Raw genomic sequence first — 27,763 nt, 5'->3', positions numbered from 1 at the left:
TGTAAAAACAATCATCAGGCCATCGACTATGTCTGCAGTCATTTGTTGTAATGCGTGTTATACCTTAGCTCTATTGTTTATAATACATTATATTTTAACAGTAATTTTAAAAACCATTGTTCTTATGTGTTAAAATGACAATAATCTCAGAATAATGAATAATCGATTAATAACTCAGTTACCAATATAAACATTAGTGACAGCCTCATTCAAAATTATTTTTTTTGGAACATGTATGTAGATTTAGTGTAGTCTTCAGATTTTGGGTCTTGTGCGCGTAAGTGTGTTTGTGTGTGTTTAAACTTAAGGTTAAAGCTGCAACATAGAGGACAGAGCCTGTCAGCACATCAACAGGGTGAGAGAGAGAGAGAGAGAGAGAGAGAGAGAGAGAGAGAGAGAGAGAGAGAGAGAGAGAGAGAGAGAGAGAGAGAGAGAGAGAGAGAGAGAGAGAGAGAGAGAGAGAGAGAGAGAGATTGTCGTAGGGCTTGTTTACTGCAGCCAGCAGAAGAAAACAGTCAGACGTAAATGAGGGTTGACGGTTTCATGAAGCACAATTGGTTGAAGGCAGATTCAATGTGACTGCTCTGAACTGGGCAATGATCCGTACAGTATGCAAAATTCACTCTGGAACTGGTCTATGCCCACCAGCCTTACGCCTAGCCGCTGCACTCTGAACGGATCCCAGGCTGAAGATGGCATCCGTGTTCCCAATTCTTTTCGACAACAATCACATTCTTTTATAAAGCTCATACATTTCTCTTGTCATCCATTAGAGAGGATTTCTTGCTCTTCTCTGTCCATGGTAAAGCACATAGTGGCATGTTGTTAGTGTTCATTGAGAGAAAAAGCTGCATTTTCATTTCTAACAGCAGACAGGGATGCCTCCGGATGTCAGCGGAATCATTTTTTAATACTTGTTTTATAGTGTGTTTAAGGCAGATATCAGCAGGATTACTTGGCACCTTACACCAGCCCTGACACTGAATTACTAACACACTGGCTATGTATATTTGTTCAGTTTTTAGCATATTAAAAGCAAGTAGCAATTGCTTAGAGTTTGGTAAGAGAGTTTGGCACAGGGCCCTGCTGTTGAATAATTATCATTACCTTATTGTACCATAGTAAGATTGATTAATTAATTTAGATGCTAAACAGATGATAGCTGACCCTAGAGCATGTTTCTTTTTTACATCCCAAAAAGATGAGAAAGCTAGAATTAATGACAGTGGGAAAAAAAAAGATCCCGTGGTACTTTTCAAATGAGATTCCTAGCAAGACTGACCAACAGTAAGATACATTATAATATTTGTTTCATGTCTTGCTTGCCAAAATTTGAATAAATAGCATGACATTTTGTTTGTGAATCTTAAAATTTTGTCCAAACAAGGCAATAGTTAAGATATTTCATATTTTTTATCTACTATATAAAACACAATATACAGCATATATTGTCACAAGACAAATATCTTTTAGCATAAAGTTATAGATGTTTATTTGGTGTGTTTTTTTGCCAAACAGCCAAACAGTACAGATGAAAACAAGATATTCCTGAAGAATCATTATAAATCAAGCTGTAGCACAATGTGGTTTGTAACACATATGCACTGATATTCATGTGTACATGTGCAAAAATTAATCTGGGAAAAATTGAGTAATATGACAATGCTGGTGTGACAACTTCAGAAAGTAATTAAAGAGATTTGTTACTGGGAGATAATTGAAATCCACCAGTGTAAGAGAGCGCTGGATGGATAATATGAAATGTTGAATTGGTGAGGATAATTATGTGTCATTCTGCTTTTGGCAAAATCATTATTTGCTTATTTCTCAAGTGGTGGCCCAATTATCACTCGTAAATTTGCATGTGGGACATGCACCAAAGTGTATATATATATATTAAAAATATATATATATATATATATATATATATATATATATATATATATGTGTGTGTGTGTGTGTGTGTGTAACCCATTCTAGAATGAATATACATTAAAAATAAATAAATACAAAAATATAATTGACACATTTGAAATTTCTGGTCAGTCTCACCATCTTCCTGTTGGAGAAATTGATTTGAAGACAGTAGGGGGAAAAGCAAATGGTTTTTAAATAAGTTACAATTAGATTAGCATTAATCTCAGCGGTGCAAATGAATGTGTGGCTTTAGGGCTTGTTGGATGTTAAAGCAGATTTCTAAACTCTGCTCCAGATTGGAGTGTGTCCTGCTCAACTTTAATTGCTCTGTCATGTAAGATGAAAAACATTTTCCACTTTAACTGCTGTCTTTAAGATGATGTTTTATGTTTTGTGCATCTGTACACCCTGTTCATATATATTGCAGTGTTTATCACTGTAATCTGTGCCATTCAGGACTCATTTACATGTGCAAGAATTACTGCAGTCACAGTTCTCATCACTGAGCACAAAAAAAGAAAGAAAATCATAGATTTAAATTATATTTATTGTCTTAACACATGTGGAGGCATAGTATATGTATCCACACTAAGTACTGTAAGTTTGCAATGACTTTTGCCTTTTTGGACATATTTTTTATGCTTTTCTGCAATATTTAACAGCAGAAGAAATATAAACCACAAAACTTTTACCTAAATGTATGTATGTATGTGAAATGGAGACCTGCCTGTATAAAAATATTATACAGATGTATTATACAAATGTATAGCTATTTTGTGTTTATTATTGTTATTATTTGATATTTTTAAGATTTACATTCATTCAGTTACAGTACATTTATAGTTTACTACATTCAAAAGTGTAAAATATCCACAAATCGTCCTTGTTAAGAATTTTCTTTTTAATTATAGTATATATACACACTCATACAAATTTAACTATGTGTTTGAACCAACAAACCACTGCAGGAAAGAACAAGCGTTGGTGTAATCATGACAACTACTCCCTGTTTCCCCCATTTAACTGACAGGTGATACTCCAAAAAAAAGTGTAGTTATTGATGTGTCAGATTTGATCTCACAGTGTTAAGAATAATGAATGTTTTTTTGACGTAAATCAAAATGTAAATTGACTCATACAAATATGTGACATTGCACATGTCAGAAACTTGTAGTCCTGAAAAGTAAAGGGATTAAAAATAATGTCTTGGGCTGCAACTTTCATTTTAAATGTTCAACCTTATTTTCATACTCTTTTATGGCATGTTAAAGTTTTAGTATGTGGTAATCAGTTTCAGGACCCTGGTTTATGTTTTTAATTTGGTGCGAGGTCTCTCGTCCTATTTTCTTCCTCGTATGTTTGAGCCTTCATGCTGCTCGCAATGTGTTTATAATGATTTGCATATTCATATGCACGGCAAACCTCCAACATTTTCACGTAGTGCTCATGAAAATGCATCTTTTTTTTTTTTTTTTGAGGAGAAAACGTTGTTTCTCTGGGTTGGAGGTTGGGGTGGGATTTGGGAAGGTGGGGGTTGGACATTGTAAGTATTTTAATGTGACCTTCATCAGGCATTCATGTCAACTTATCTATTTATGATTCCAGTTTCTTCCACTCTGTTGTTCAATTAGCGCTTGACCCCTTTAGCGGCATTGTAAATTAAATGACATTTCCGTGTCGTCCCATATTTAAAATACTGCGTTAGTTGCGGATCAGAAATGATGATCTTCATTCTGCAGCTAATTTATTCATTTAACAATTTCCCTCCAGAAGTTGCAGCAGAAGGCTGTGGAGCAACCTGAGCAGAAGAAATCCAAGTCGGCTGAATTTCTGATGGGTGAGTCCCGCGTGATGAGTTATTGCTCATAATTTGTGTAAGGATTAATTAACTAATTACAGACAAATGGCTCTGGGCTAAATTTTGCTCTTGCTTGTCAGGGCGCAATTTGTAATTATTTTAATCATTTCTTCTTCTTCGTCTCCTTCATCTTCTTCGTCTTCTCTCTTCCCCTCTTTTTCACACACCCTTCCTCTTCGTGCTTTGGGTTTAATTTTAACCTCGTTGTGTTTCTGTGTCATTTTAGGAGGGAGGAATTTTCGGTTGCTATTAAATGTGCTTTGGAATAATGCGCTACTCTGACCTTCTCTTTTTTTATTCTCATACATGCTTTGTCTTTCTGTCCTGGGCAGAAAGAGTCTTGATGGAGGGTGTTGTGAATCCTGCGTTCCAGGAAGACTCAGAGGAAGAAAGCGAGATGAGAAGTGGCGGGCACAATACCACCCTCGCAGCTCAGCAGTGTGCGGGGCTGCAGGCCACATTTACGGCACGAGGTGAAGCTTCATGTTGTCCCTCCTTCTGTAACACAGGCCCGGCCTCGCATTCCAGTGCAGCCTGTCCCAACAGGTATCCTGGTGTAGCACAGGTTCATCTGCAGATGTTGCAGGAGAGAATTTTACAAAAAAAAAAGCGTGTGTGCTGGATCTGCATGAGATTATATCATGCTGTGCTAAACGCGCTGCTCATCATCTAAAAGAAACCAGTTTAGACCTACACCTGGAGCATACACCCACTTGTCATAGCAGGTTATGAATCAGAAGTGTAGTTTGTGTGGAACTACTTTTTCATGTGTTTGGCAAGTTGACTTCATGAAAAGAGTCAGTGGCACTTTCAAAATATTAGTCTTGTTCAAGCAGATTGTAAAGTGTGAATTTTTTTATGCATGGTGGACTGTTTACTATATGTGACAGACAGGCTGTTTGGAAAATATGTGTTTAAAAATACTCAGTAGATTTGCAATTTTGTTTCATTGTTGAGGTATAAAGAGCAAAGAGACAGTTTGTGCATATAATCATTAGATCCACAATGAACTATCACAATGCATTAACATTATTATATTTAACAGAAACAGTGACAAAAAAGTAGTACTCGTTTTGCATCTTCTGCTCAGCTTGGAAGTAGAAATATCATTATGAATGAAAAGCATTATTACATTATTAAAGCATTATTGCATTATTAAATTGCAGGATTATATAAGCAATATACATCAGGAAAATTCTGTATTCATGTAATGGATATTTGTGGACTTTAAGTATTGCAACACACTAACCATCTGCTAATAATACTCATTTTCTAATAATAGTTGTGTAAAAAAACCAGATATTTGTAAATTTCTTTTCAGAGGTTTTGTACGCCAGCTCTGCAACGCGAGAACTTTTATTTATTTAGTTTATCTTATTTAATTGATTTTCTTAACCGATTACTTTAGAATTAAATGTAGAATATATACACAGAATAAAGTAAAGTTGCAAAATGTGCAACAAAGCAAGTGAAAAAAAAAGAAAAAAGAAAGTCGAACTGGAGTTTAAATTTCAGGCGGTTGCCGTCTTTGTGTGTGTTGTGAAAGCTTACAGAGCACTGGAACGAACATAGAGTGTGTTTTAGCTGGCAGGCATATTCCCGCATGTAAATAATTCAAATGATTATCAAATTCAAGCTGAGATCAAACCTTAGCTTTTGCCTATGCATAATTTCAAAAGTAAAACCGCTGTGTTCAATTCCTTTGATAAATACTACATCAACTTTCATTTCACACTGCAAAAGAAAAAAAAAAGGACAGATCATTTTGTCCTAAGAGAAGCTGTCTTTTGGGTGTTTTTGTAAATTTTGTCAGCATGTAGTTGAGAATGTATTTACTTATATGTACGAAAATTGCATGATTTCCCCATTCTACATCTATAAGCAGCCTCTCTGACAAATCAGTGTTATTCTAGCGAAGTCGGACCGCATTGCAGAGCTGCATTATTGATAGTCTTCATGGAGAACAGAGGAGAGTTTGATTAAGGATGAGAAACACTGGAAGATGGCCAGGCAGTGTAGTTAAATCAAAGATATAATTCAAAGACATCATTTCAAAGACCGCCAACGTTATGCAAATGCAAATGTGCAGCCCCTTCCAACAAAAACAGATATGGAAGCCAAACTGTGTTTACCGTGGAAAAAGAGCTTCACTTCAGGACTCAAGTCACTTCAATTTATTTGATGGGTGAATGTCAGTCAAAAGGGGCGTTCACACTGACAACAATTAAATCGCTTGAGGTCGAACTGTATCACGCGGGGGATCGCTGTGTGCACTCCCATTGGTAGTTGCAGCCTCGCATCGCTGCTCATTTGCATGAAGTCAACTCAACTTTGTTGCATCGCCAAAGGTCGCTTTTGCTCATGACGGCAGAAACAGAGACAGTATAAGTAGGAGGATATACTTTTAGATAAATGGATAAAAGAAATTGTAATTCTCACTATGGCTGTTGTAGGAATAAAAGTCTCCGTTTAGAGCTTAAGGACCCAGTTGCCTTTTTGGTAGTAGCATTGTGCAGAATGTTACTAATGTTTTTTTTTTTTTTTTCCTGTTTCATTTCTGGCCAGATTTATAATAAATGTCATGGTTAATTGAAATAGTTTTTTTTAAAACAATCTTTGGTTGATTTTGAAGATTCTGGCCCTTCCCCTTTAAAATTGGGTACACTACTTGATCACTTTCACTGAAACAGAGTGACTTGTTTTTTCTGCCATTAAGTTTAGCTAATTTGAAACAGAAATGCTCAGCTGTTTTGCAGATGAGGTTTGCTCAAATGCATCTTTTCAAACCATTTTCAAGATGTAAAACCAGACATGGACGTGTTGAGTAGTGAAGAGCAGAGAGCGGTGACTGTTTAACAGGAATAACCCCTCTAGCTGCTGGATTTCTATAAAACTCTGGCAAGACGCTTTGATGCCCAAAGGTCAGCGATTGCTAATAAGGAGTCAATGGGATACAGCGTTTGCTTTGTCGCCCCTCTCTCACTTTCTCTCCCTCTCTCTCTGACCAGTGACCCCGGAGCAGTGTTAGGGTATTGTCTTTGAAATCCAGGGCTCTTTGGCTTATACACATTTCTTATTAGTTCTTTTGAACACAGGTAACATATGGCAGGTTGTGTTTAAAAGATTGCCTGCTCTGACCTTTCCTAGCATGCTAATTAGGCCCCTGAGCAGCATTGGGCCCTCGTGAGTGCAGCTCAGGGAAACGTGACCGAGCGGGGCCTTATCAGGTAGCCTGTGCCAGCCGGCGAGACTGGTGTGGACTTTCAGAATTAACATTTTCACTTCATGTGCTTCTAATAATCACTAACCTCACCCGGCCCACCAACCATCAACCCCCCCTCACTTTCTCTTTTCTCTCTTTTGCCCGCCTGGACTTTCCACAGGAAATGAAGGTGCCCAAAATTACTTTGACCCCTCGTCGACAGCAGAGGGTGACCCAAGGCGGTGCAGGATGTCTGGGGTCGGAGGCAGAGATGAGCTGGAATTAAGTATGCCATTTTTTCTCATAATAGGCCGTCTCAGTTCATTAAAGCGGGGTGAGCGAGATCACTCGTAGCCAGTCAGAGCGCTGGGTGGGCTGGTCTATGTAAATACTTTTACCAGTGGGTCACGAGATAGGGCGGTGCTGCGACTGTCATTGCTGAAGGTCACCTATCATTGGTCAGTTTCATTTCCGATCCCTATGCTTCCCTTAACTTCCTTTAAATGAAGGGGGTTCCTTCCAATACCGCTATGTGCACCTCAGCGCGTCTATTAAAAGTGTGCTCTGGGGAGCGAAGTCATATGCATGTTATAATGAAACATGGCTATTAACAGAAAAGCCATTCTGACGGTATCTGTTGGACATCGCCATCCTGTAATATTCCACAATCCTCACAAACCCACAAACCTTTGATAATGATACTCCAGAGGTGGGGACACCTTCAAATGATATTTTGCATAAATTTCATTGCTGTAGAACGACTTACATTGGGCTTATTCGCGTGTTATTATTAGCTCTGAGCTATAATCATTTAATGTAAATGAAGGTCAGGAATTAGTGTCAGTTGTTGGAAATTCATGCCACATGTTCTTTTATGTTTGGTTTGGACTTTGCAATCCATGTGAAATCAGTCAGTGAGAGGTGTTTGGGAGTGCAGCAATAAAATGTATCATATGCCAGCTGTAATATTAATCAAGTCTCATTTTTTTTCCCAGAATTTATGAATGAAGATGAGCGAAATATTTATGAGAAACTTTCTGAAATGTTTCAAGAAGACGCCTCCACTGTCATAGATTTGCCAGGTAATGGTTATTGAACTTTTGTAAAGAAAAAAAACACAATTGCTTTAATATTGGAATTGTTTCTCCTAGACTTGAACAGGATCAAACAAAGTATTCGCTTATGTCTTCTGCTTAAGGTTAGAAAGAAGTTTCCACAGGGCTAAATCTGTATCAGTTTCTGTATCAAGCCCCGTTCTCTGAAGGCACCATGTGAATGTTGTTGAAAAGAATTCAGTCAGCCTGGTTTATGAAAATAATGATTCTCTGCTTTTTACCTTAATTATCAGATGCTTGTTTTTACCAAGCAGGTAAGTTATTATTCCACCGATCTAAAGCTTCTGTGCAAAGAGTGTAATTCCCCAACAAAGCATTGAGCTCTCAGGTAGGCATAGAGCTCGACTTCCTGTGTGAGAGCCATTGTTGTGCATGACTCCAGCGTTTGTCCCATTAGCAGAGGGTCGGATTAAGACTCTCTCCCAAGTAGAGTGTCAAGCTTATGCTGCTTTTGTCTTGGTGTAAAATACTCTCTGTGAATTGGTTGAGGAACCGCACAGCAGGTGTAATTAGTTTGCCAGACTTTCATTGGGTTTAGGCCTCATGGTACACGCGAATACGGTGTTAGCCGTCTAACACTCAACTGGATTGTTGTGGATTTAGCTGGAGTATATAGATTAGCCTCTTCACTATTGTCTTAGAATGCTCATAAAATCCTTCAAAGAAACAGAAGGAAAGAGGATACAGGATTAACACACACACACACAGTAGAAGGAGGAGGACGATCATGGGTAGCATCCATCCATGAGGCTTTAACACTGTCACAATAGACTTGAAACAATTGCCTGCAAGCCTTCTTCGCCGCCACCTCTTAGTGTAGGTCATAGTCTGGTAATTCTCTAAATATCTCCACACTTATAACACTTAAAGGGTTTGGAGCATCATTAGCAGAATGGACACAGTCCAGTATGCTGCGTGTAAAACTCTGAGGGAACCAATTGGTTTATTCAGATGTTCCAAAACCTAGTTGCCTAGCTTCCATAGAAGCTTCACGGCAGTCATATACATATACAGACAAACATTGGATTCTTTAAAAGTCCATAGGCTTTTTCGTTAATTTGATCGTTTGTTGTATTGAATATAATTTATTTATAGCCAGCATCTTGTTTGTTCTGTCATCTTTGATGAATGCTTTCACCCAGCCTGTCACAGTGCATTATGGGATTGCCCTTCTGTGTGAAGGCTTCATTAGGTGCAGCCTTAAAATTGGGCTAAAAGAGGGTTTCTATCATTTGGAACATCATCAGTTCATATGATATCTTAAAGTGCTGTCTAGGTAGGTAGCTCACAGGGTTTTTGGAACAGACTTAATATGTATCTTTGCACTTTGGCCTGTCTTGATCCAGGTGTTTCCCCATTGGTGCATTGTGCAACACTGTGAAACAAGCGTAATCACATTAGGGCTTCATTAGCACTACTTTGTTTGATTAACTCACTGGTTTAATTAAATCGCACTTCTGTGTAATTTGGTTCAGATGAGGAATGTGTCTAAACCTCTGAGCAGAGTTTAACATCCCTATCACTGACTTCTCAGATTTGTGCTTGTGTATTTGTATTTGATTTTTAATAATAATGCGTGTATTGCAGGTATGGTAACGTCTGAGCATGCAGAGTATGCAGAACCAGCAGCTGAGAATAGACGGAGGGATCGACTGAGGGCTGACCTGTTGGAGAGGAGAGTGGAGGTCATTCCTCAGTACATGGAACAGCTTGAAGAGTGTGTTCAGAGAGACATGATCCCAGTTAGCACACTCACATTAGAACAGGTCAGTTATATATAAGATCATTAATCTCTGATGACCAGAATCATCATTTTAGAAGCTTAAACAGGATGTTTGTAGTTTTGATCTAGTCATGTCACAACACTCATCTTTTGTGTAGGCACATTCCTCACTCTGATTTACAATTTATTTTCATACTTTTACTTGTTTTTCTCTTTTAATTTTTGGTTTATTGATAAAGAGGGGACATGGGACAAACCGTCTGCACGAGCAGTTCATAATATTGCCCAATTATTTATGTGATGCAGGAAATGTGTTCGAACTTGGAGAATCCAGTCATAAAAATTAAATGTACTGTACAATGCAGAATATCATGCGATTGAACATTTTATAGCAGAACACGCTTAATCAAACTGCAGTATAGACTAGTGTCTGTGAATCACAAAAAAATGCTTTTGTCACATATTGTCACAGTGTGAATGTTTTATCTATTACCTATACTGAAGCACAAGTGATGATCATGGTGTTTTTTAGTGTCTTTAATGACATGAACACCTGATCTTAATATAAATAAAAAGGTTTATTTCACTAGATTTTCACAATTTCATTAGAGAAAACTATTGGTATATCTCACAAATTAAAACTTCACATCTCTTCAAAAGAAACGTTTGGTTTAGCTTAAAGAAATGATGACCGAAATACATACTTATTGTACAACCGTATTCTGTTTGTAGAAGCAGCATCCCGACTAAAATAGAACACTGTAAACTGGTCATCAGAATATAATGGGTGCTGTAATTTTTTTTATTTTGGTAGATGTACATGTGCATGGCCTAGATTTATGGTAAAAAAAAAAAAAACCCTGTAAATGCTTGTCTTTGAAATGTACAAAAAGTTCACATTACGTCTTATTTAATTTATTTTTGCTTGTAATTTGTTACCAAAGAATAAAAATCTGGGATGTTGTCAGGTCATATCCAAACAAAATGCTTCGCTGTGCGATTCTATATACAGAGAAATTGTCAAAAACACAAAATAAAATTACACTGAACAAGATTAGAATTAGCCAGCATATTTAAGCAGTAATCAGTCTTGGCAACTTGTTATGACTGAAATGCGAATGAAATGTTGCACATTAAATAGAGAATCCGAAGTTGAAGTGAGAAATGAACGCATAAGGAGCGGATGAGATGTAATGGTTGTTTGAGTCATGGCATGTGTTGAATAATCACTCTTGGTTTGTGTGCAACTGCAGATGAGAGCTCTCCAACTGTTCGGAAAACACAACATTATCCCCACCACACTCCACAAGCATTTCACAATAATGTGTGTTTAAGCAGCACAGGATGTACCGCTGTCAGTCAGCGAGTATAAAGCCTCTTAAACGTGCTGACTGAATTCCGTGGTGTGTGTCTGTAGGGTTTGCCTGCAGATTGTATTAACACGTCTCTTTAGATGTTCTGAATTCAAGTTAGCCACATGCAGTGGCAGAATGCAGTCTGTTGGTCCTAAACAAGAACCTGGATTTTCCTTTTTGGCAGGAAGAGCGTTCAGAGCGAGGGAAGACGGAGGAAAAGGTGTGGGCGAGGAAGCAGAGAGTAATGTCGCTCTTAAGGGGAAATTCAAAGGTACTGATGTGTGTCCAGAAAAAGGAAAGATTACTGTAGGTATGTCAAATGAGATTTCCTGAGGTACAGGAGCTGCTGTTGAGACCTTCTGCTGTCTTTGCCTATCAATCACACTGCACTATCACTCAAACACGCAGTCACAGGCTAATGCGGACAATTCTATGGAATTCTATAGAATTCTAACACATCAAATGTGTATATATTTGTAACACACACACACACATTCTATAATTTGTGCAGATGATGAAAAGCAAGACACACATAGTGTTATAACAACAGCAAAGCAAACATATATACAGTAGTCAACATTTGAAGTGGATCAAAATCTTTCATAAAAATAAAACCATTCTTGTCTTAAGACAAGAATATATATATATATATATATATATATATATATATATTATATATATTATATATATATTTTCATATTAATCATAATATTGGAGAAAACTTAATGATGTATGTGAAAAAAGTAGACTTTTTGTATTTTTCTTTATTTCTTTTTTTCTTTCCGTTTTTGCTTTGGATTTATTTTGGTTTTGTGTACCCCTTGCATTATCGCAGCTCAATAATATTTTTATTGCAATGAACATGGCCTTAGATGGCAATAAAAATAAATAACTAAACTAAACTCTTCATATTGGTTATATATGACATTTACTGTATATGTACAACATTTGATATATGTATAACATTTGATTTATTATTTGCTTCTGCAGATTAGGCGCGCAGATGAAGAAGAAGCTGTTCTGCAGGACAGACTCTATGCTGTGTTCCAGCGGTGCGTGAATTTCTCTACATCCAATCTGATGTGAAATAATCATTAATCTGTGTTTCCAAAGCCATTTACATTTTGCTGACATTTGTGAGGAGATGTAATATACTCCACATTGTATTGTCTCTACCAGTGCATTCTGGGTAAGTTGCCAAAGGCGAGGAAATCTGTCCGTGTCATTGGACGCAAAGCAGCATCATTTTCATCCTGTTCACTTCAGTCTGCAGCCCTTTCTCTCTCGTGCTCTCTGTTTCTGAGTGTCAGGCCTGCAGGCTCGGCTGTGTTTAAGTTTTTAATAATTGTGCAGCACCACACAGACTGATCTAATGAAATCAGGGCTGTTAGTTGGACACTGGTGCAGAGGTTTGTTAGATGACCCTCTCTATGTCCTCTCATATCAACCTTGGATGGTTGTTACTCAGATGAGACGTCTGTATCAGATCAGGGCCACACCACCCACAATTACTCAAAAAAATACTGTGACTATGTCTATGTTTTAGCAGATTTCCAAAACGATGTCTTTGTTCAAGATAGAAACTTTCAGTGACAGTATTGCATAATATTATTTTATCTGGTGTGGTTTAAATGTCTGATAATATTGTATTGTATGTATTTATTAGTTTATTTTAAGTTAAGCTAAATGACTTATTTCTGTTGACATTCTCTATTAGAAAGATGCTTGTATTTATTTATTTATTTTGGTGCTGTCAAACTATTAATCACAATTATCTGCATCAAAATAGTTTTGTTTGCATAATATATGTGTGTACTCTGTGTATTTATTTACTCTGTGTATTTATACAAAAAAAAAAAAAAAAAAAAATATATATATATATATATATATATATATATATATATATATTTTTTTTTTTTTGTATATGTGTGTGTGTATTTAAATATACAGAATATACACAGTACACACACATATGTAAACAAAAACGATTGAGGATGTAAATAATGGCAATTAATCTTTTGACAGCACAAATTTATTTATTTATTCTTCAGATGGCATGGAATGTCCTCATTTAGATAAGCTAATTAAATATGTATCAATGTATATTTTCAGGGCGGAAAATCGCTTACTGAATTCTCTGCGTCAACGCCAGGCTGAGGTCATCAACCAATATGGTGAAATTTTTGAAGAGAAAGAAAACACAGAGCCACTGGGCATTGAATCCGATCTCCACTGGCAGGTACAAACTCTCTTTTTCTTACTGTCTCACTTTCTTACAGTGATCTCTCTGCCTCATGCAAAAATCAGAAAACCCCAAATGTGGACTGTATTTTATGTAAATGAAGGTTGAAGGCAATACTAATTGTGGAACAATTGCCAACTAGTAACAACTACTGTATCAAATATAGTTTTGCACTGTACTTATGTTTATCAAGAACACATTTTTTCCTTTCAAAATGTATCACTTTTATAAATAAAATATATACTGATGTATACAATTACTAATCATACAGACTGCGAGATTTTTTGCCTTGTTACCATGCCGTCTAAAAAGATGTCACTCCTTTAAAGCAAAATGCATTTAAAAAAGATCAAACCATTATTTTAAAGCCAGAAACATCGCAACATAAAAAAGTACAAATTATGCATTTAGGTGAAGCCCTGGTATTTTCATTTGAAATTTAGGAAGAACTTAATTCTGTTTTAGCCCATTAATACGTAATGACGATAAAGAGGAACGTGCAAATTGACTGATATTATAAAGAAAGAATAAAAGCTAAAAGAAATGTTTTAAATGTTGTTTTGCATTTTAGACTAAATAGAGCCGAATCAAATAACACGATTAGGTTAATGAAATCAGTCATGGGGCTACACATATTACACATTCCATGAGAATAAGCGAGAAATTAAAGGGTATGAGAAGAGGAAGCCACACCTAAATTTTCAGACTTGACCAAAACTAAAGGAAGAGGACAGCAGCCAATGCAGCTTGTTCGTTTGTGTGTGAGAGACGTTGTTGCAGCGAGGTTTTGCGTTGTAATGAGTCCTGTAAGAGGGACTCAACAGCAGCAGCAGCAGCAGCAGCAGCCTTGGTTTGCAGACAGAGCATCAGCTTTGAGGGAGGCAGTAAACGCAGTGAGATTGTAGTATAATTCCTCAGCCTGGCATCCGTGCCCCCCAGTCACTGTTCCATTATCTCTCAAATTGCTGTGTTTCAGAGAGATAAAGATATTTTATGGCTTGCTGACTTGAAACAACCCGCACAGCCAGAAAAGCAATGGCCGACCTGCCACGCATAGTAATTTCATTGGTAAATGACAAAATCTTTGTTTATATGACATTTCCAAAATTACAGTGGCAGATGAATCTCAAATATAAAATGTCACATTTGGCATGCAAAACTATGAAAATATATTTCTGTACAAAATTCATGGAGGCATTTAATTTAGAACGTGTTTAATAACTAAGCCTGCCTGCATCGGTAATCCTGCCTTCAGGACTCAAAAAGATTGTCATATTTATTCACTAGCTCCCCACCACCCTCCTTCGTTCTCACGCCAAAAATTTTAAGGGTAAATGTTCATTGTTAATTAAGATTTACTAATTAAAATGAAAATAATTAAGGAGAAAGCTTAATCTTGGAATATTAGGCTATACTTAGAAAGAAAATAAGTTTTTATGTGTGTATGCATGAGTGTCTGTGTATTTTTTTTTTTTTTTTTGGAGGGGGGTGTTTCCTGTTTGCGATGTGTTTTGTCGGATCTGTCAGTGAGGTTTCAGCGAAAGCCTGCCTGCGTGCCAGAAAGCGAGGGATGAGAAGTGTAAAGGATCTGGCGAGCTGCTTTGATGTCATCTAGGCGAGCGTTATGGCGTTACACCACTTACGCCACAGCTGCAGGAAATGCAGCGTCCTCCTCACCTTTATTTCTTGAAAGTCTGTCAGATTTGAATGACATGCTACTTTTGCTGTTTCTGTAGTGTATAGAATGTGTGCTGTGCACGGAATGCAAATGTTCTGTTCGGCGGCCGAGTACATTTTCCACAATGTGCAGTATAAATCAGAACACGCCGCATACCGTAATACCTTAGTGTATTGGTAACTTTAATAAATGCTGACAAATTCTGTGTAAATATTCAGCACGAATCTGTAAGAAAAGGTAGAAATGTATTTGCTGTAAAGGTTTTCCTCTTATTCTCCTCAGATCCTTCTTACATAGTGAAATATTTCTTTCTTTCTGTGTAGGTGGAATGGACTCGGACGCCGGAGCCCATAGAGGTGCTTGTTTTCTGTTTGAGGTCCGTGAGAGAGAAGCTGCCCAGAGGTCTGTACTCACTGAGCGTGTCTCTTCAGACTCGACTGTGCGGCCGCACGCTGCACTGGTCCCGTCTGAAGGAGCAGCAGTGGGTTGGAAGAACAGAACCCGTGGAACATCAGGGCCGATACTTTGACATAGAGCTCAACATTAACCAGAGCCTCTACATGGTAAGAAAACCCCAGCAAACTGCCCTCCTGAGACACCGAAAGCACTGCAGTTTATTTAACCCTAAATACAAAATGGCTCGTGTTCAAAGAACCGATTTGATGATTGTTGATGTGAGAGGATTTATGCTACATTAAAGAGCACAGCAATCAAACGTCATCACCTTTGCGTTAGAAATTATGGACTCTTTTACCACTATCAATCATGGGTGCTGCTCAGAGGGGCCGTCTGTCATTGAGGGCATTTGTCATAGTTTTATCAGAAGTAATGAGTTTTGAAAGCATATTTAATTTTTTTTCCAAATCTTAGTTTTTTTCTGTTATGTTTTTAAGATGTTTTGCATTTTTCGTAGTTTACCAGGAGATAATATTTTTATTTTTTATTATGTTTACAACTATCTGTTTTCTTATATATAATATAATCTATATTTATTATAGCTAAGCTACATTTTCAGCAGCCATTGTTAGAAAACATTCTTATTCACTGATTGGTCATTTTTTTCTTTACCTTGCAAACATCTGTTTTGATCAGTTTATAATGTCCTTTCCAAAGGAAATAAATCCTGTAATCAATCCATGAAAAAAATTAAATAAAATAAAAAAATAAACAAATAAAAATTTTTTTTACTTACGCCAAAATTTTAAAAAAGCATATTTTATTGCAATATTGTTATATATCACAAAGCATGCATTATATACCGAATAAAAAAAACTAACTCACATTCACTTTACCCAAAAATTTTAATTCAGTGAAATGAAAACTACTTTGACACTTATTACATTTTCAAAAAGATATTGTAAAACTAATCTTTTTTTTTATGGATTACTAATCCATAATCCATAAAAATCAATTGCTTTATATGATGAACAGATGTAATTTAAGCTTTTATTCACATGTAAACATTAATTACACACACACTCACACACATCAGTTGTCAAAAATATCTCAATGTAAATATGTGAATAAAAGCTACAATAAAACAGTTCATGATACTTTATGAAACAATCGACTGGCTTGACTAAACCAATCTCTTTATAAACCTTTTGGTAGAAATCTGGCTGATTATCAGACAGGACTGCATCCCAGAACAGAGCCACTCTAGTTTTTCTCTCTGCAGTTCCACTTCAGCTATTGAATATAGAGTTAGAATGAAGCTTATGAAATGTGATATTAAACAGCGAGTGTGTATAGAAGTGGAAAGAGACTGTATTAAAAACTGCTGCTGAAAGCTTAAGGTTTGACTTGAGGGACAGTCACTGCGAATAAAACAGCTGCTTTTCCAACATGACATTTAGTGTGTGAATGTAAATCAAATTTATAATTCATTATACAAGAGCTGACGGTTTATTGGGATAAAAATGACGTACAAATGCTGTAAAACCAGAACTCAGATCTACTGAGAAAATAAGAAAAAAATAAATAGCTGTGCTTTTAAATTATCGATGCTGTTCAAGAGCAATAAAGTTAACATTTTCAGTTTAGGGAGTGATTTTTAGCATTTAGAACAGATCTTGTTTTCTGTTGCCTGTGTATGAGAAAGGTTGAAAGAAGACCTATGAATTGTAAGATCAATGTGTCAGTGGGATACTTTATTCATTATTTTTAATGATTTTGATCAATGATTAATGAGTTGTAGTGCTATGCAAAAAAAAAAAATAAAATTATATATATATATATATATATATATATATATATATATATATATATATATATAGGGTTTTTACAAGAATAAAGTGATGTTTATGAGATTGAAAATATGAATATCTCTCTAAAATTTAATTCTTAAAAAAATACTTTAATCTAATAGCCTTGCTTTATTTTTGTAAATGGCCTATTATGAGTTAAAAAAAAAAAAACAATTTTATTCTTTATTCTCTAAGGTTATGGCATTAAAAAAAAAAATGCGGAAATGATCTGATGAAGTTTGAATGAAGTCTTTTTGTTAAGCAGAGTGAATTAATTCCAGAAGTTTAGACCGACTTCTCACCAGAATGTTTGTTCAGTAGAGCCTCCGAAACACTGTAAATAAAGAACCTAAAAATGTGATCACGATCGATAACTAAAGCACCAAATCTAGCATGCACTTGTGTAGTCAGGCCTATATCTGCAGACAGAAACGTCTGACACAAAGGAAATAAAGTGGGCCGCTTTAACTGAATACTCCTCCTCTCTCGTCCAAAACCGTGGGCTCTTATTTGGCAGGCAATCGTTTAGCGCTCCATTGAGATTGTCTAGTGTCAGTCTCCTCTATCCTCTACCAGCTCTTATTTATAGCCAATCCTGTTGCTGTTGATGTTTATGTTTCGAAGATTTCCATCAGATTTGTCTGTAATTGGCTCATTTGCTTTTCGCAGTTGCCCACATTACCGTGCGCTCTCGCCTCGTCTGTTTTTCTCAACAGCTTTCGCAGAGGAAACGAGGAATTAACGTTAGTAGGAGGATAGCTACAGCTCATCATGTTTTTCTTGAGTGTCTCTGGCTGGCGCAGAGATGCTCTGGTCTGATCCATCTTGGAGATTTGAGTTTTTCCTTCAAGTGGGATGTGAAAAATGTGATGGTCCAGGCAAGGAAGCAGAAGATAAGAAGAATCTTTCGATTCTTTGCCAGTCTCCTTTTCACATCTCTTCATTCTGTTGTTTCATAGCTCTTCCATCTAAAGCAAAAACAGTCATTTAATGTTAAAAAGCAGAATGACACCAGCAGTCCATGAGGTACTTTTTTTTTTTTTTTTTTTTTAATGTATGCCTTCACATGTTTGCATTTTCTCTTTTTCGCCTTTTTCTCCTGTGGAGTTTGCTCAGTAAGCACAGGTCTGTTTTGAATGAAATCTGATCTCTGTGATGCTTTAATAGATTCCCAGCATGTAGCAGTTCCACCTGAGAACTGACACAGGCCTAAAACACAATCTTTCAGTCATTTCATTGCGTTTTCACTCCTTCCTTTTTTTAATCTGTTTTTCTAAGCGAATTGATACAGTCAGCAGTGTTCTTGCTTATTTTTCAGTGAATGAAGCATCTGAAATATTTTTCAATATGTATAATCCAGGAGATTATGGCATAAATTTGAGGCCCAATGTGGGGAATCTGTGCCTTTTTTCTCTTTTTTTTAGGTGTGAGCACAAAGTGATTAGAAGAGAAACACATGATGAATGTGATAAAACAAGTCTTCTCCGTTTTCCATTACTCCTAATGGAAGGATAGAATATTCCTGGAGTGATTGATGAAGTCAAGCGCTTCTTTTTGTCAGTTCATTTTTTAAAGGTCTGTCTCTCGCTTGATGGGTAAATAAGGATCTCTGCGTGTTAAACGCTGGAATTCCTCATGCCACGTTTTTCTGATATATCACATTTTTTCTTAAATGTGCCCGGTTTGCATATGTTCTAGTGATGTCACGGCTGTCATGTTGGGATCGTCACATGCTGGCGCTCCTGCTGGGATGGCTTCCTGAAACCAGCCATAATCACATTCCGATGTTTCATCATCTAGGTTCAAACTTTAGATCGTATTAAACACATTTACATCTTAAGCTAGAGAGAGGAAATTAGATACAAAATATCTGTTTTGTAAGAGAAAACTTGCTCTCTTTACATTGCACCCTTTTTCTGTTCTACTATCTCTAACAAGGAAATATAGCATCACTGAAAGGTGCTTAACTTTACAAAAATGGTGTATGTCCACATAAAAAAGTAGAAATAATAAAAAAATTATATATTTTTTTAATTTACATCTGTTTTGTTTATTATTCAATTATTTTTTTACATGTTACACAGGAACATGTATTCCTAATTTATTTTTCTTTCCAGAATTCTATAATAATAATAATAATAATAATAATAATAAATACAAATTAAACTGTTAAATGAATGTTTTTTTTCAGGCATAAACGTTAAGAGGGCTGCAATATTTGAATAATTAGCTAATTTGGGACTACACTACATTAATCTTTATTCTTTTTTTTTTGCATCCACTCTGTTTATTATTATATTTAAAAATTGTCTATTAAAGCATTTGTTAGAATTTGCAAAACCACCATTTCATTTTGTGCTAAACTAACAAACTATTTTAATCACTTATTTTAATCGTCTTTGTATTAAACGTGTTAATACATAATTTTGACTTTGACCCTGAACTATTTTTGTCTCTTTTCCCGCCCTAGATTTGATTTAAATAACAGATTTAGATTTATTGTAGGTGTTGTTCCCACTCTGTCTCTTTCAGGTCTTGCCCGCATCATGTGATCTGTTGCCATCCAGTGTGTTAGTGTTCAAGCTGTTATCTCTGCCTGGTGATCACAGTCATGTGAGTTCTGTGGTGGGTTGGGGTGCATTTCCTGTCTGCAACTGCTCCCTCCATCTCTTCAATGGCAAGTTCAAGACCCCTCTCTTGCGCGGCAGTCCGAACCCCTCGCTTCACCAGTTCCGCAGAATTGAGCATCTGCTTTCCACTGACCTGGACAACTGGCTATGCAACCTCTACTTCCAGGTACCTATTTAAAATGTACTGAAGGTTTACTTTTACGAAGACACTGAACAGTCTAATCATTCATACCATAAATAATAATAATAGTTATAACAGTTTTGTTTACTTTATGATTCAATTGGTTTAAGCTAATAAACCACTGTAGTTGCCCTAACTGAACTCTGTAAAAGACAGTTTGGGGAGAATAGTGCCGGTTTTGTTTATATGTGTGTGAGAGAGAGTGTAAATGGCTCTAGCAAGAAAATTGGAAATTGGAGCCAGGTTGTAAACAAACCACATCTTTACTAAACAGATCCAGATATATTTGAGGAGAAGCATTGATCCCGTTACTCAACAGCTTAATGAAATTAAAAAACAGAGCAAAGGCTTCTCTCAATCTAATTCGAAAATACTGCGTGTAGTGAATGTAACCAATTAATATATTCTTTTAAAATTTGCACTCCACATAAAGTTTGACACATTTTACCATGTTTAAATTCAATCTAGATAAATTTAGCATCCAAATCGGTGCATAAAGTGCAAAAGGAAAAAAATAAAGCGATCTGTGATTTTGCGCTAGAAGAGTCCCAGACAGTAAAAGAAACGACAGCAAAATTTAAAAACATAAAATGTAAGCAAGCATATTTGTGCAAAGGAGCCATAGCAAAGGAATTCAGTTTATCTGTAGTTAAAAAAATTGAGGAGAAATGCTGTCGTTTTTTTGATATTGACGTCAAAGGCTGTGTCCAATCAAACTACGCTAAACCTGGTTTCCCAAGTTTTCTGGGTCCTAAATCAAACCAGTAGAGAACCACAGCTGTACAGCATCTATTTTCCAACCTTCTCATAATATCTTTCATAATCAGTCTTTGTCAATCAGCAGACATCCCTCTGTGCAGGTGAAGAGACTCCCGCGGGGCAGCACTGGGGTGCCGGAGCGCAGCTTCACCCTGCAGATCCCTTCTCACCCCCAGCTGAGCTCCAGCCAGGGGCTTCATCCCCATCCGGACACCTCCACCCGCTCTTCTGCTTCTCTGCCAGGTAGGACTTCTAAACACCCCCGATAGGAAGAAATGCCAGCGAATGTCACTGCCTGCCACAAACTCCCACAAAGAGGCAGAATGGCAGCTGCCAGTTAGAATCTGGTGGGGCATTCATGCAGAGAAAATGAACCTTCTTCATTCAGACTAAAGCACTTCCAATTTGTGCTGCACAATAGGTGCCATTTAGGCCAAAATCGTTTGCACTGTAAATGAAGCTCACTAACATAAAACGTTCAGCTTTACACCTGATTGACATTTGTCACTGAATGCTATCATCATCACCATCACCATCATCATCTATTGCTGTGTTAGCAAATGGCACAAAATTCCTCTAATCAAAACTCTCAGCTAGAAGCCGGCTCACATTGTTGTGTCGAATTGTGAGCAGTCAACATTAAGTGGGATGGGTTGATAGCAAGATCACTAATAGGACTCATTTGCTTGTGTGTGCCTCCATTAGCTTATTGATTTTTTTTTTTTCTACTGCGTTCATTGTTTTTCAGTTGTTTGGGAAATAGCATACGAGTCTGGAATGGTGCACGTAGAGATTAAAGCTTTCAGCACACATGTTTGGAACTGTATTGAAAATCTTCATAGTCATATTGAAACAAATGAAGCAAGTCAGGAATTGTTTTCACGTTATGTCACTTGGGCCCTTTTGCTTGTGTTGTTGTCTGTGTAATGTCTTTAAACAATGCCATCTTTATTGGCTTATTTTGTTTATAAATGATTTAGACAGCATGCATATGCCTCAGTCTTTTGATGTTTTAATACTTTGGTCATACGCTCCCATATTTTCAAACAACTTATTAAACTTAAATTTATTAAACGTATTAAACTTTTTCAGCCATAAGTTGTGCAATTACATTTACAAGCATTTCAACAGACAAAAATATCCCATTACGCTGAAGTTGATGTGTGAACCACGTTTAAAAATCTGTAGTTATCATTGTATGCATTTTATTATTATTTTTTAAGATTCATATTTTTTATTTTTATGTAACTTTTTTCTATCAGATTTCTTTAAACGGATATGAAAAAAACAGAACCTGATCCAAATATCTTTTTAATAGCGGAAGAACATTTTGGAATCAGTGTGCAATTACCATAACTCTCTTCAGTGGCCTAGCAACTACCCAGAATGCCCTAGCACTTAAAAAGGACAATTTAAAAACCACTCAGAACAAATAAACAACTCAAAAGCCAATCAGAATTTTTTGAGAATTTAGGAACATCCTGACAACCACCTACAACACTATGGAAACAGCATAGCTAAGAATAAAAAAAAAAACACATTTGCAACTAACCAGAACTGGCAAATGTTTACATTTGTACATTTGGCAGATTATGTAACATCTATAGTAATTTACAGTGCAAATTATTTTAATTATTACTTTTTTTTTTTTTAAGTTTTTATGCTACAACCTATCTACATAGAAATATGAAATATGAAAACACACTGCTCTGGCACCATCTTGCAAGGGTGAGTTTTTTACAGACAAGCATAATTTCTTATTTTCTTAAGGAGAAGAAAAAAAGGTCTAGTTTTCATAAGCAGTTGTGTAATTTATGCTCTTAAATATCCAGCACTCCCATTGCATAAAGATTAGTTTGGACAGGAAAGAGGCAAATAAGCAGTTTCCTTTCACTCAAGTCCATGTGTAGAGTAGCTTTTACTTCAATAAGTGTGTGTCTCCCAGGCAGACCTTCCTGTCTCCGAGCGTTCTGTCCTCACATGGGTCACAGAACATCTTGACGCCAATGCAGTTTCATTTGGTATTGATCTAGCGCAAAGACCATTGTTCTTTTTTTTTTGGCAGTACTCATCTTTATTTAACAGAGCAGAACCCTAAAAAAAAAAATTCTGGGGTGCTCAGCTTTAAACATCACATAGGCTTTTTAATTACAAATGAGTTGTGACAGGTCTGCTGGGTAGCAACCTGTCCCATTTTAAGCGTGATGCTAGCTGACAGCTCGGCGCTGTTCTCAGAGCGCCGCAACATGTGGAAGAAATTGGTCTTTTACATTTCACAGCTTGTCACTTCCTCTCTGCCGTGAACTTTGACCTCCCACTGTGCTCCTAACACCCCACATGGGAAGCGTCCCCATGCTATGGCACTCTGGGAGAGTTGTGTTCTGCTTACTATATATGCCAAAAAAAAGGGAGGAAGGAAAGAATATGATGAAAAAGAAGCAGGTATTGGACAAACAGAGGAAAACTCAACCTGACTCGAATAAGTGATCAAAAGGTGTCCCTCACCGGACATCACAGCGTCAAACCGCTGAGCAGAGATGACGTTAGCATAAGGATCAGTTCAGGTTGCATTACTGCTGCACACTCTTATGATATTCAGATGGAGAATTCCCATCAAGCGAGAGAGCAGGATTGGACTGACAACCTCACATTACTCTGAAATGAAAATCAAATTCAGTAAGGAAAAACCGCAAATAGAGAACATCCAACTTTGGCTCCACGGACTAACGTTTTTTTTTTTTATCACGTGTATTTTCTGCTAACTGTGATGGATATATCTGTAATATTGCTTGATAATTATATGATTGCTTTTTGAATTATTCAAACATGTATTATAATAATAATAACAACAACAACGCACTCTATAGCGGTGTCTGAGTTCATTCTGGTCTTTATCTCTTCAAAAATCAGCTGAGAATGTACAATGTACACGTACGATCCTTATCATTCTTAGGTATTATTGCAATGCTCAGACATGTCAAATAGGAGCAATGGCAGCTAATATTATTTTCCCTCATTTCTGTGTTCATTGCAACATATGACGTAGCTGTAGGCGTTATGAGTTAACTGACCTTTCACATTAAGTGAACGATCCAGTTACACTAGGTCTGTTTGAATTCAAATGACTAATTAAATTAGACCTTTCTGCTTTGATCACCCTTAGTGGATCTGTAACCGCATGCAGTGGGGCTTTTGGAAGCTGTGTTTGATTGCATCCCGCCCCTTAAGTAAATGCATCGTAGTACACTCGGCCCGTCAGCGCAATGACAATTTCCAAGATTTGCTCTTAGAGTGTTTCTGGAACACAGCCGCGCTCTTTTATATCATTGTCCCTGAGGGGCCTGTCCCGGTCACTGCAGATAACCTTAATACAGGATCATACTTACTAAATCACACTGCATTTTTACCCCAATTAATTTACCACTGCCCATCTTTAAATGGATAATTTAACCTTGCTTACATCAAGCTCGATTTTTAGTTGATGAGAAAACGTAGCCTCATGTTATGAGAGTGATAGAGTCAGACAGACGTTCCCAAAGGCTGCTTAGCTTATGTGAAGAAAAACAAACTGTTCTGAAGTGACAAGCCTTGCATAATGCAGATTTTTAAACATGATATCATTGCAAATGCTCAGATACTTGCTAAATTTCAAATATTTGCTAAAGCTCACGATTCCCACAGTCATGAAACCTGAGAATGACTGTAAAATAATGCCTCTGTAAATAGATGTAATGATTTAGGTATACTATAATGTTGTGATAAAAATGTTCTATAATAACTGAAAAAATTGTTTTTAAATAAATGATATGATGGTGATAAATTTATAGCTGTAAATGATTGGTTTTATATGTAAACACACACACTTTTGATAAAAAAAGATTTTTTAAAAATCCTTTTGTATTTAAAAAAGGTTGTTGTCCACAATTTATATAATGCTCTCTACTTTATTTCCCTTTGTTTTGGTTATTCCTATTACAACGGGTAATTATGAGAGTCGTGGATTATGCTCATGGGTAATCAATAATTCACTGACCTTTGATTTTCGGCAACTCTGGAACTGTCACCAGGGCAATTAGAAACCTAGGTGAGCGCACAGGTCCCCGTCGGTCACGCAACCCTTCAGGCCCGGTTCCTACTCTCTGTGCGTTCATGGTAAGCAGAGGATAACAAGCCTCTCTTGTTCACCCTGGGAGAACGTGGGTTGTGGCTGCAGCACTCCGAGTTCATGGACGTAGCCTACAGCTGTCAACGCTGCGCTAATTCAGACCCGACACCATCTGAGCATCAGGCTGGAGGAAGGATAATTAAAGGCAAAGTTGCAAAGTTGTGTTGGCTGGCCCATTAAAACATGCATGATCGTGGCGCAAAGGCAGGCAGAATGCTCTGCTGACAGGGATTACAGTCTCTGGACACAGAACAGAGGTGGAGGGCAGGCTTTTGCTCCACATCGCTTCAGGCCGTAGATTGGAACGGGCTAAACCTTAGATAAAAATTCATGCACTGCACATGGCAGAGACAGGGGTCTTCGGTTTATGTAAGGTTAATGTCTTTATTACTGTGTCAGTATATTTTTTAATTCTGATGATGCATGTCGATAATATCATTGTTGGGGGAAAAAAGGCAAATTGTTGCTTTTTTTTTATTTAAGTAATATTTAAGCTGAAAATTGCATTTCCGTTTTAGTGCTAAACTTTTGCTAAACTTCGCATTTATTACCTTTTACCTTGGAGATGTAACACCATTGTTGAAGCTAATTAATGCATTGTTGCCGTCCGGATTCTTTAATGAGCAACATGTTGGACAAAATAATAATATAGTGCAGGAAGTTTAAACACTCAGAAAGAAAATAGGCTATTAACTCCCCTGGTACAAAACTGGAACAAACTGTTGGAAGCAACCATGTGAAGAAATGATTACAAAACCATTATGAACCAAACACACCAGTATTGAATGGCAGAGAGCCATTGGGGCTGGTCTTATAACTTGAAGGTTTTGAATAAACCTTTTTTACATATAACTCCATATGGTTTCGTGGGTCATTAACTGTGTGTCTTCCAAGAGAAAACAGACTGACATATCTTCTGTAGAAGACAAATTTCCCCTCCAACACTTTTTGACTTTTTCAAGCTTCAGCAGTAGAAATTGTCTGTAATTTGTTTTCGTTGTCTATGGTTGTCTATTTCTTAAGGCTTGTCACTACAGCGAAAAGACAGTGCGTCAGAGGTAAGCCATGCAATTGAACGTGATTATTCATACATTATAATGAAATAACCACCCGTATTTATGTTAAGATAGGGCAGATGTAATGCTTTCACCTGTAGGCATCTCAAATGTTTGCTGGTGTAACTTGTAATTAAAACCTACATCTGCGTTCAGATTAAATGTAATATCAGTTCAAAAACAGCACTGAGGACATACCAGCCCTGAACGCTCCTGCTATTAAAACCTATTTGAGTCTTCTGAAGCCTTCCTGATACGTTGCCTATATTTAAAAGTTATTATTACTGATATATTTAATCCCGCAGCAAGAGAAAAATTATATCATCTGGGAAGTTTCCATATTTATTATATAGATGTGACTGGTTGAGGCGAAGAGAAAAACGCAATGAAAAAAGTTTCTCATGGTAAAATTTTTACATGTATCAAGCTAAGGTTTACTTAATTGGAAGCTCCAGGCAATGCAGGAACCCTCTTTTTAAATTCTGTGAATGTTAATATGCTAAATAATGCAAAGCTCCTGCACTTCAAGCATGAGACACACATCTGGCAGCTTACCATTTAAATTACAGACGGAGAGCGAGAGAAAACACTTCAAAAGTAATTTTCCAAAGGAAGGAAGAATGGCAAAATGTATTACAACTAAATTTAATTTTTTTTCGATTTTTCATCATGTCTAATTGTGTGCATTAGAGCAATGAAAAAAAAAGAGAGAGGTTGGGCTCAGAGATGTTGATGATGTGTGTGAGGGAGAGAAAGAACAGAATATATGTGAAGAGAAAGTTTCATCACTTTTTCTTTAGCTGTACACTTCATTGTTGTCAAAAGTCTACAGTCATTTACCATTCTCATTATTTGTGCTTCATATGTATAATATCTAATTTTTATAATTTTGCTTTCACTTATTCAAAAAAATAAAAAAAAATATATATATATATATATATATATATATATATATATATATATATATATATATATATATATATATATATATATATATATATATATATATATATATATATGTATAATTGAATTGAATTATTATTTTATTTTACCATACCTTGTAGGCGAACTATACCAAAGTTTCTGTTTTTGTGCTTCATCTTGTGATGTTAGAGATTATGTTATCCTCATTTAATTAATTAAACCATAAATCACTGACCAGAAGCTATTTTCTGCCTTACAAGAACAAAGGTTCATTTGTAATGTCATTGCAGGTAAGAGCCCCAGTGGAGCTGTGTCAACCTCTGAGCCAAGCAACCAGACAAACCGTCCCATCGCTGAAAAACCCAAGGCCGAAATCCATGGCAAGGTAACTTGAATGAGGAAACATTCTGACCTTGAACATGGGCCTTCTTTCTCGCTTCTCCTCAGAGGCACCATGCCCATTTAAACATTTGGAAGATTAAAAGCCTAAAAAAATAAATCAGGTTGTATTATTTCGCAATACCTTGGTAAAACGTGCTTGAATTATTACATTCTAGTGTACTGTCATATTATTTTTCGTCATGATATGCATAGCACAAAAAAAAATCTGTGCAAGGAAACTAATTTTTTTATTTCTTTGTCTTTTTTTTGACAAAAAAGACTAGCAAGTATACTATAGCATTTGTTTAAATTTAAATTTAACAAAAAAATTT

At 36.5% G+C, this 27,763-nt stretch overlaps 1 protein-coding gene across 1 annotated transcript in view; it reads left to right on the top strand.

Moving 5' to 3' along the window:
• The window catches only part of ofcc1 (orofacial cleft 1 candidate 1), an 82,636-nt gene that overhangs the window by 7,454 nt on the left and 47,419 nt on the right, over positions 1-27,763 (top strand). The window contains exons 3-14 of the mRNA XM_043226847.1: positions 3,688-3,754; positions 4,108-4,248; positions 7,159-7,263; positions 7,973-8,059; positions 9,680-9,858; positions 11,355-11,441; positions 12,161-12,222; positions 13,283-13,409; positions 15,414-15,653; positions 19,869-20,132; positions 21,008-21,149; positions 27,341-27,435. Coding sequence (XP_043082782.1) covers positions 3,688-3,754; positions 4,108-4,248; positions 7,159-7,263; positions 7,973-8,059; positions 9,680-9,858; positions 11,355-11,441; positions 12,161-12,222; positions 13,283-13,409; positions 15,414-15,653; positions 19,869-20,132; positions 21,008-21,149; positions 27,341-27,435 — 1,596 coding nt within the window. The remainder of the gene's footprint in view (positions 1-3,687; positions 3,755-4,107; positions 4,249-7,158; positions 7,264-7,972; positions 8,060-9,679; positions 9,859-11,354; positions 11,442-12,160; positions 12,223-13,282; positions 13,410-15,413; positions 15,654-19,868; positions 20,133-21,007; positions 21,150-27,340; positions 27,436-27,763) is intronic.

This window comes from Puntigrus tetrazona, chromosome 24, assembly GCF_018831695.1.
Source record: "Puntigrus tetrazona isolate hp1 chromosome 24, ASM1883169v1, whole genome shotgun sequence".
NCBI classification, from domain to species: Eukaryota; Metazoa; Chordata; class Actinopteri; order Cypriniformes; family Cyprinidae; genus Puntigrus; species Puntigrus tetrazona.
This window is presented reverse-complemented; position numbering and strand designations above follow the sequence as displayed.